The following is a 9551-nucleotide window of genomic DNA, read 5'->3' as shown; positions in this document are numbered from 1 at the left end:
GGGAAAGAGGGTGGCTTGGTTTAAAACCCTGACCAGAAGAGGTACAGCCAAGCTGAGGAGCATGTTGCTCACTGCAGCAGAAGTCCATGCAGAGGTGATCACAGCCCCATGTCACCCAGCTCACAGCCAAGTGAGTCAAACCTTTGCTTCCTATCTACAGGAAATGTGAAAACTGGCAGCTGTGTTGCAGGGCCAGACTCCAAAAACTTTCCATTCATTCACAACATCCAAGCAGGTACTTACAACAAAGTGTCACAAATCTTGTCCCCACTTTGTCCCAGTGAGTCCAAGTATTTGATGTTCTTCTTTCTGACATCTATGACCTGGTATTAAAAGGTGACTGTTAAAGAAAAAGCACAACCTCCTGCTGCACACACAGCAAAATGACTTGACTTGCTAGGGTTTTTTTCTCCCCAGACATATAAAAATAAAAAGGCCAAATAAAAAGGCCAGTTGGACTTACCCCTAGTGCCCAGTGTGCTCTCAAGTGAATGGGTACAATGATGAGGTCCTGCTTGAAAAGATCCACTTTTCTGGTCCACCTCCCTACTGCTTTGTGCCCCCCAGAAAGCAGTTTGGGATAAAAGAAGGTGCTAAACACATGGACTGATGGATATCCTTCTTTTTTGTTTCTTTCCATCAGGAGATTCATGTAGAAATTAATGACCTGCACCACAAGAGGATAAACTTGAGGTGTAAATTAAAACACTACCAAGTGAAAGATAGAGCAACTGCTGCCCACCCTGGTGCACACAGAGAGAGAGCTCAGGCCTCAGCTTTTGTTCTGAGACTTTTGGACTTGGTTACTCCTGCAGTTTAATAATAAAATACCTGCCACCCACTCCACTCACCCACACCAACTTCTGGAAGCTGCATCATCCAAGAAACAAAGACATCCCCAGAAATAACTAGACCCTTACGTACCCCAAAGCAAAAACTCTGCCAGGTGTTTCTAGGCTCTGCAGTGGAGCTCATCCAGTAACTCTGACATGATTTCTGTACCCAGTGCAGGGGTGTTTTTAAGGCCATGCTGAATGAGAAGCTCACTGGGTAGTTTTACCTCATCATTCAGCCAGCAAAGGTTGCTTAGTGTCTGGAGGTCTTCACGAGTGACTTTGAGCCTGAAGGCACTGCTCAGGACCTCTTCTGGATCTCCTTGGCCTAATGCAGCACTGACCTCTCTCTTCATGGCCTGGAAGGAAGAATTAAGTGGGGAAGGAGTGGTGAGACAAGAGTGCTTGAGCCTGCCCACCTCTCAGCTGAAACCAGGCCTGGAAATGAAGGTCAAGGGACAGAACAAGTGGCTTTGGCAGTTTTTTGTTAAATTAGCAACATCACTTTTTAATATTCTTTTGTTCCAACATCTTAACTTGGAGCTTTAGAGCCCAGCTGGGTTTCAGTTTGTTGTCACCAAGCAAGCTGATAGAAAACACGTGGACTGCCCACTAAAGCAGCTGAAAAATAACCAGAAATGCAGCAAAACACCTTTCCCTGTGATGCTGCAGCCCCCAGGACCCTGAGGTTTAAGCCAACCACAGCAGGGACTCCCTGTACCCAGGCAGCTAAGTCAGGAGCCTGAAAGACTTGGAAGGTGGGAGAGTTCAAAGGCAACTGAAGTAACAGCAAAGGGGGAAACTGAGGCAGCTACAGTGGGGTCAGGCAAGGAGGAGCCCAGGCTGCGCATGCAGCTGGTTGTAATATGGATGTGTCCATCTCAGGCTGCTTGAGGAATGCAAATAAGCCACTGTTAATATAAAATACTCTGATCTGCAGCAGCTTCTCGTTCTTGGTTGATTATGAGCTTGCAAAAGAAGGCAAACATTGGGGTTTTCTGGTACTAAGCAGCACACTCTACAGACTTTGTAACCTCTGGATTTTCTAGCTCTTTCCCATCCTCAAGGGCCAAAAAAAGGAGGTGCTCAACTAGATCTGCAACTCCAAAAAAGCAGCCAAAATTCAGACATGCAGGGGAACCTGAACTCCCATTTCCTGGTGAAGGGTGTAAGGAAGTCCAGCTGTGACCCTGTGACAGGACTGGAATCCTGAGGATGCTCACACGGTGCTCAGGTTCCCCACCAGCCATGTGAATCAGCAAAAGCTCATTTTTTCAGGTTCTGTCCCCATGGTAGGACAGGTGAAGAGGCAGAGCCAAGTGATCTGTATGAATCAGGTTAGCTCTGCTCTGAGAGGCTTGTCCTTAAACCTGGGCTGCTTTTTGTGCTGGCAGCAGGAGCCCCACAAACCCCCCAGGTTAGCACCACCAGTCAGCTGTGGTACCTCTGTGAGGGGAGGGAAGTTTTCTCCTGGTTTTTCTGAGCTCAGGCCATTCTTTTCTTTCCCATCAAGGACAGGTGGTTTTTTGGCCAGAAGAGGAACCAGATGCTGTAATAATTCTTCTTTGGAGATTCTAGCTCCATGCTGTTTCTGTTAGACAAAAGGACATTTCAGCAAGCAGGTATTTGTTTGCTAGGGGACAGGGCAGAAAAGCTTCCTCAGCTCTAAAACTGGAAGGGTTTTCAGTCCACACATCCAACCAGCAGACTTGAAAGTTGTTTTTTACTGACGACTGCCTTCAAAACTGACCTGGTAAGAGGCCAGACAGTTAACTTAGCTTGGACTAGCACTAAGAGACCCAGCAAAGTCTCACAAGTTGAGATTGAGATGAGTATTTCTGGTTTCCACGATTTAAACTTTACTTTGGATCAAAAAGATTTACTTTTCTCTCCCAAAACAAGCCTGAAGATACAGCAGTTGAGCTCTGCAGGTCAACTGAGTCTGTGCACTAAAGATTTGGAAGCTCTACCCAGCACATGAAAGGGGAAGAATAAAAATAGTGTAGTGTTGTGTGTTCATGATAGTGCAGGAACCAAATGAATGGCAGTGGAAACCCTCTGGGATAGCACTAATCAAAATAATGCAATTATGATCTGGCTTTCCCTGGGAAAAACAACCAGGACAAAGACATTACTTACTCAACTATCATAGAATCACAATGTCTTGGGTTGGAAGGGACCTCTGAAGGTCATCTAGTCCAACCTGAGACATCTCACACTAGACCAGGTTGCTCAGAGCCCCATCAAGCCTGACCTGGGATGTCTCCAGGGATGGAGCCTCCACCACCTCTCTGGGCAGCCTGTGCCAGAGCTTCACCCCCCTCAGTGTCAAGAGCTTTTTCCTCATGTCCAACCTCAATCTACCCTATATACAAGTGAACAGTGCAAAAGATTCTGATCACAAATAGCCAGATTTTCCTAAAATGTGAAATAACAAATAGCACAACTTACTCCTGCAACTGCCTGTTTCACTGGTCTTCCCTGTTCTTGAGAGTTTGCTGCTGCTGTGTAGCACCTGTGAGGAGAGGGGGGGAGAGAGAAAAGTGAGATGAATGTTTGTAGTGTCCCTTGAAATTCTCAATAATTCACTTTCTGGGCAAGAAATGTTTTTCCAAGGCTGACTAGAGCCTCAGCTGCACACATGAACACATAACACTACCATCTCAGCTTCCAGCAGCAAGACTGGGACAGAATGAAGAGCTGGGAGCTTTGCAAACTTTTTTACATGTTCAAGCCTCCTTTTGTTTCTCTTTCCCCTGGAACATAGGGAAGCAACCAGCACTTCCTCCAGAAAGTGCTTTGTGATCTCCTAGTGGTCAATACTGCACACTGGGTGTTGGACTGCAAGGTCTAATGTGAACATCTGCAACTATTCCTTGCATCCAAACATAAAAAGCTTCCAGAAACTAAGACCAGCACATGAATTCAAGATGGGACAGCTACAGGATGTTTACTTGCCTTCTACAGGCCACTCAAGAGAATGACTGTCTCCATTTGGAGAGGATTAGCATTAAAACCACACAGCCTCTGAAGAGCAAACAAACACACAGACATGAAGGTTGTCCATCTAAGATGCTCCTTCTTCAAAAACAAGAATGTGTATCCTCACAAAGACTCCCTTTGTCAGGAAGGAGACCTCCAGCACTCTCCTGGTGTCCTACACTCAGGGTTGCTTCCAAGCAGGGTTGCTTTCAGCCCAGCAGGGCAAGAGGAGATGTCACAAACCTTGTCAAGTGACAACACTAGTAGCTAAATCTGAAAAGAAAAAGAGGCAAGAACATGTTCCTCTTATTCCCTTCTCTCAAGTCTAGGGGAACTAGTGACTAAGCACAGGAACTGGGCTGCAGAGCTAACTAGTGGTTAAAGCAGGGAGAAGAACAGGGATAGAATCAGCTAAAAACCAGGACTGTCACAACTCTCTCCCTGCTCCCATCTACGCTTTCTCCTCTCCCCTTGAAGGGCAGGTCCCTCCAGGTCTGCCAGACAAATTCTCTCCCTTGCTTATTGGTTCTTGTTCCCATAATTACTTGTGGAAATGGGATGGCACTGAATTCAAGCGACTTCCAGGGAATTTTTCCTTCACTGTTTCCAGGAGCTGCTGGTACTTCATCTTTTCTTCTCTCCAAACATCCTAGAAGAACAACCCAAAGAGATTAGAACCACCAGGTATGAGGCAACTGTTTGCAATCTAGATGTAGTGTGGGCTGTTCCCACTTGTTGCTCTAAGTTCACTTTACCCACACCTTCATATTATGGCAGCCCTGCTCTGGGAACTTGTGTCCCACTATAAACCTCAGAATTCCTTCTGCCACTGCCTCCTCCCATGGAGGCCTCTTCTCCTTGGCTGTGGCCTGCAGCCTTTGCATAATAATTTATGCTAATTTGCATCCCTGTGCATAGACATGATGCTTGGGTGCTGTGAGTCCCCAGGTATCTTAACCACACCCCCCAGTTTGTCATGTCCTGCTGCTCCAGCAGTTTTCTTCCCATGTCAAGTAGGTTTCTCAGGAATTTTCCAAGAATATTCCAAGGAGAGGGAAAGGCCTCTCAGGCAGTACTGGAAGGAAGGATTATCAGCAGCTGAGTGGGTTTTTTTTGCCTACATTGTCCTTTGAAATTTGTAAAGATCCCAGTTGGAGCTTAGAAAAGGAAGAGTGAAACACATGAGACACTTGGTGACAAGTGACAAGAGAAACTGGCTGGAGGGTCCTTCCCCCAGGCCACCATTGCCATGAAAATGGTTTAAAATTCAACATTTCCACACAGCTTCATGAATTGTTGCTAAATTCTTTCCTTTCCAAACCCTCCCTTCTCCCCCACCCAACCCACCTCTTCTGCAGTGCAGAAAAACCTCCCCACTTTGCCAGCTTCTGAGGTGGAGGATGGTGCCTCAGAGCAGTCCTTGATGGGTGGCCTTGGTGTCAAGATGCTGTCTGGACCAGGTCTGATGTAGTGTTTACCACTCCTGCTTTTGCTAGAAACATCAAGGGCAAAAGAAATAGCATGAAAACCTTCCAATCTGCACCTCCTGGTTCAAGCTCCACCCCCAACTATTTTGTAAAGCACAGGCACTGATGATGATGAAGACAGAAAGATGTTTAGGACTTCCAGGTGAAGACCTAGTGTCTCCAACAGGCCCAAGCCCTGAGTCAACACACTGAAAAGAAACATCCAGGTGTGTTATTCCAGCTCTCCTAAAAGCTCATGCCCTAGCACTCAGGTGTAGCTGCTGCTTTCCTCACAGAATCATTCCAGCAGAGAACCCTGGGAGACCATCTGGTCCAAACCTCCCTTCATACAGCAGCCTGGAGGAGTTCCAGAATATCTTGGGAAAAATATTGATTATGTGGACACAGAGACCAATGTTTGGCAACACAGAGGAAGCTGTAAGAATGAGGGTGAAAGACAGCAAACCTTTCAGAGAAGAAGGCAAAGAAAACAGAAGGATTTTTACCTCAGACATCGAATTGTCTTGTGAGGAAGGGATAGTCTGTCCTTAGTCAAGCAAGTAGTGGTTCCAAAAGGTGGATCTAGGAGAGAAGAGCATAAACCACCAGTTAACTACAAAAGGAAACTATGGACAAGGGCTTGTAGGGAGAGGACAACGGGGAATGGATGAAAGCTGGAAGATTGAGGTGAGACATGAGGAGGAAATTCTTTGCTGTGAGGGTGGTGAGAGCCTGGCCTAGGTTGCCCAGGGAAGCTGTGGCTGCCCCATCCCTGGCAGTGTTGAAGGGCAGGTTGGATGGGGCTTGGAGCAACGTGGGCTGGTGGGAGGTGTCCCTGCCCATGCAGGGGGTGGCATCTGGGTGATCCTGAAGGTCCCTTCCAAACCATCCCATGAAGCTCCCAGTGGACATATCAAATCTGAACAACTGCACCCACAGCAGCTCTGGGACTGAGAGGACAAGACAAACACCTGGACCCAGCCCAGAAGCAAAGCAAGGATGCAGGGAAGAAACAAGAGCTCCTCCTCAAGGATTCCTAAATGCCACCCAGACACTGGGCCTGCAATAAACTGTACCAAATCCTAGGGGCAGAGCTGCCCAGCACACAAGGTGGGGAGAAAAACAAGTTCAGAACTGATGGCAGCCTTACCAACTCGTAGCATTTCTGCTCCTAAGGCAGAACCTGTTGGTCTTCCAGGTGAAGGGTCAAAAGAAATGGACTGAGCCTCAAAAAGAGGAAAAAAAGGAGCAAAGTGAGCATCACCTGAATGTGAATCCAAGCAAGCATGAACTTCCTGACATTTCATCAGCTCTATTATGACCATTATTTGCTGGCTCAGACTGCAGAACTTGACAGGATCTCTTGAGTACATTCTGATTTTTTAAATAGATGTTTTCAGGGATTAAACCAGCACAAAGTGTATCCCTGAGTTCTCAGTCAGCCCCTAATTATTCCCAAGTGTGACAGTTCAGCACTTGAAAAAGATATTTTGTACACATAAAAGTAACTGACTCTTTCAGGAATAAATAATTAGAGCATGACAGTTTCTTATGCTTCTCTTGTCCTCTGGGGCAGTAAGAAAAATAAAACCTTTGAACCAAATGAGGGAGTCAGGCAGTTCCTGACTCAGTTTTACAGAGTCCTACAAAAATTCCCTCCTGGACTGGTGGATAATGAGCCCAGAAGAAAGAGGTTTATCCAGAGGAAGTACAGGTTTGCTCTTGTAAGGTTATATGTTTTGTTTCCTTAACTACCAGCTTGAGAAGAAGAGTAACAGTTTACAAACTCCCTACAACTATCAACTTGAACAAGTGTCAAGTAGCTGGAAGACAAACATTTGTCTCCTTCCTGAGGTGCAGGTGCTAGAGCAGAGGACACAAACTGCAGGAAGGCAACCCCAGCACCAAGAGCTGCTAGAAATGGACCAGATCCTCCTGCTGCTGGGGCTCCAAGCAGGCCTGGCTTCAAGGAGCATGAGGGAAAGCCCCTTTTCTCCTTCATCTCACCCAGATTCTGCCCAATTTCCAAATCCTCAACTAACCTCTTCTGCAGAGGTGGTGATTGGGGTGGCATTGCTGAGCTTCTGGATATTTCCCGTTGCCTTGGCTGGCAACTTCACCCCAGCAGAAGCTTCTTTAGCTTTCTTTTTACACCAGGATGAGGTGGACTCTGAAAAACAAAGAGAAAAAAAAAAATGAGTTGGGATCTCTCTTCACACTAAAGCCCAGCTCCTTCATCCCACCTCGAGCAGGGTTATCTCATTTCAAGTGGCATGTTCTTCCACCCAGGATCTACCTCTTCCTTTCAGTGTGAAAGCAGCAGAGACAGGAGGCAGAAAGTCCAACCAGCAACAAGCCAGGGCTGCCTCATAAGGGCATGAAATCTTATTACACAGCAGCATTTTGGGGAAGAGAATGACATTTTAGCAGATGAGGCCATAGGTGCTGCCACATCCTTAGCAGCAGACCTGGCTGACTTAGTAAGAGGTGGGAATTGCTTCCACTAAGATTTGCTAGAAGGAGGACAGGGGAGCAAGAAGTCAATGGGACAGGTTTTCCATCCTTCCAGCTTCTAGGAAGCTCCACATCTCCCCACAGAACTCGTGCTAGGAAAAGCACAGAGCATCACTTCTGCCTCTTTAGGAGTGGTTGGTTGGTTTCTTTTTTAGGAGAAGTTCTGTCTGTCTTTGTAAAGCCAGAAAGGGGAAATGTCCTTCTCAAATCATGCCCAGTGCAGCTGGTACCCAGAGGGTGCAGCCTGAGACACCATTTTACCCTTCCAACAATTAGTGGAAGAGCTATCAGGGAAGTCTCACTGAAGTGAGCACTTTTCTGCCCCACTGCTGCATTTTTCCATCCTCCTTCACTCAGCCTTCCTCTCTCTTTTTAATGTCAAAAGGCTCAGATTTAGACTCCTCTGTCTTCAGTTTAGCTTTTCCCCCCCCCCCAAATTCAGCAGCTGACACAAACACCATTTGTCTCTGCCTGCCACCAGTTGGAAGTCTCACATCTCAGTGACTTCTCCTCAGACTCTGGGGTGTCAGGAACTGACAAGTGCATCACAAAGAGAGAATGGAAGGAACACTTTGAGTTTCAAGACCCTTTCTGCTGACATGGCTGGGCTCCCAGCCTGAGAGACCTGGGCTGTGTCACCTGCTGGCAGGAAAAAGGTCCCCCCAGTAAGATCAACCAGAGGGCCAGGCCCTGTGACACCCCCAAGAACAGGTGGAAAAGCCTCAGTTTGGTAACACGACTCAAATACAAAAGCAGAGATTTCTAAGGGGCAGGAAACCACAGGAAAAAAAAACAAAAAAACAGGCAGATGAAATATTGCTGTAAGGTGCAATACCTAATCTTTGCTTTTTGCATTTAAGCTCCTCAGGATCCTTCCTAGGTGATTGAACACTGAGGAAAGAACACACAGAGCAGTGTTAATTTAATTAATTAATAACATTAACAGAATAAGTAACAATCCAACCTCCTCCTGGCTCCCTTCTCACAATGACTGAGGTGACAGGAACTGGTTTGGAACAAAAGTGACTCTTTCTCTCCCTTTAGCAGGGCACCCAACACCTTGTATTTGTCCTTTTTGGGGGGTTAGAAATAGTTTGGTGGCAAGAAAAGATGAATTATCTCTTGGTAATTCCAAAAGAAAATGGGAAATGGTTGATGTTAGGAATTAGGCAAGGCCAGGGAATGCAGAGGGGCCAGAGAGAAGGGAGAACAGGAATCTCTGTACAGCTACCTCTGTCTCCCATGGGAATACACAACCCCATGAGAAGGTGAAACTCTGTCCCTGTAACTGGGGCTTTTGCCAAGGGCCTGGGAGAGACAGAGAGGAGCAGGAGGGGTGAGTATCTGAAAAAATGGGCCAGAAAATCAAAGCCATGTGAGCCTGCTCTCCAGGGAAAGGTGTGTCCACATTCCTCTCCATGCTCTGGAGAAGACAGCACCCATTTATGCCCAACATTTTACTTGCCTCCTTAGCAGCAATAGAAAAAAAGGGTCCTAGGAAAACTCAGTCACTCTCCCATACACCCATCTACCCTTGGGCCCTCTTCCAAACTCCCTCCCCAACCACCACTGAGGGCATTTTGTTACGATTCAGAAGAGAAACTTGGGAAAAATTCAAGTCTTCACCACTTAACAACCCCCACCTCCCCCCAAAATCACACACTGGGTCAGTGGTAGAAGAGCAACTGCTGCTCCAGGGATCTCCTGGGAAGCTGCTGGCAGGGGGGTTCTGGAATGGCAGGGGGGCTCTGGGGGG

At 46.9% G+C, this 9551-nt stretch overlaps 1 protein-coding gene across 1 annotated transcript in view; it reads right to left on the bottom strand.

Moving 5' to 3' along the window:
* SENP2 (SUMO1/sentrin/SMT3 specific peptidase 2) overlaps positions 1-8706 on the bottom strand; it is a gene marked incomplete at its 5' end in the record, with an annotated part of 12488 nt that extends 3782 nt beyond the window's left edge. The window contains 10 exons of the mRNA XM_010001510.1: positions 244-323; positions 464-667; positions 1061-1192; positions 2278-2424; positions 3285-3348; positions 4361-4464; positions 5163-5307; positions 5576-5658; positions 7324-7451; positions 8631-8706. Coding sequence (XP_009999812.1) covers positions 244-323; positions 464-667; positions 1061-1192; positions 2278-2424; positions 3285-3348; positions 4361-4464; positions 5163-5307; positions 5576-5658; positions 7324-7451; positions 8631-8706 — 1163 coding nt within the window. The remainder of the gene's footprint in view (positions 1-243; positions 324-463; positions 668-1060; positions 1193-2277; positions 2425-3284; positions 3349-4360; positions 4465-5162; positions 5308-5575; positions 5659-7323; positions 7452-8630) is intronic.
* Positions 8707-9551: the final 845 nt, after the last annotated feature.

This window comes from Chaetura pelagica, unplaced genomic scaffold (genome assembly GCF_000747805.2).
Source record: "Chaetura pelagica isolate M959 unplaced genomic scaffold, ChaPel_1.0 scaffold527, whole genome shotgun sequence".
Lineage (NCBI taxonomy): Eukaryota > Metazoa > Chordata > Aves > Apodiformes > Apodidae > Chaetura > Chaetura pelagica.
This window is presented reverse-complemented; position numbering and strand designations above follow the sequence as displayed.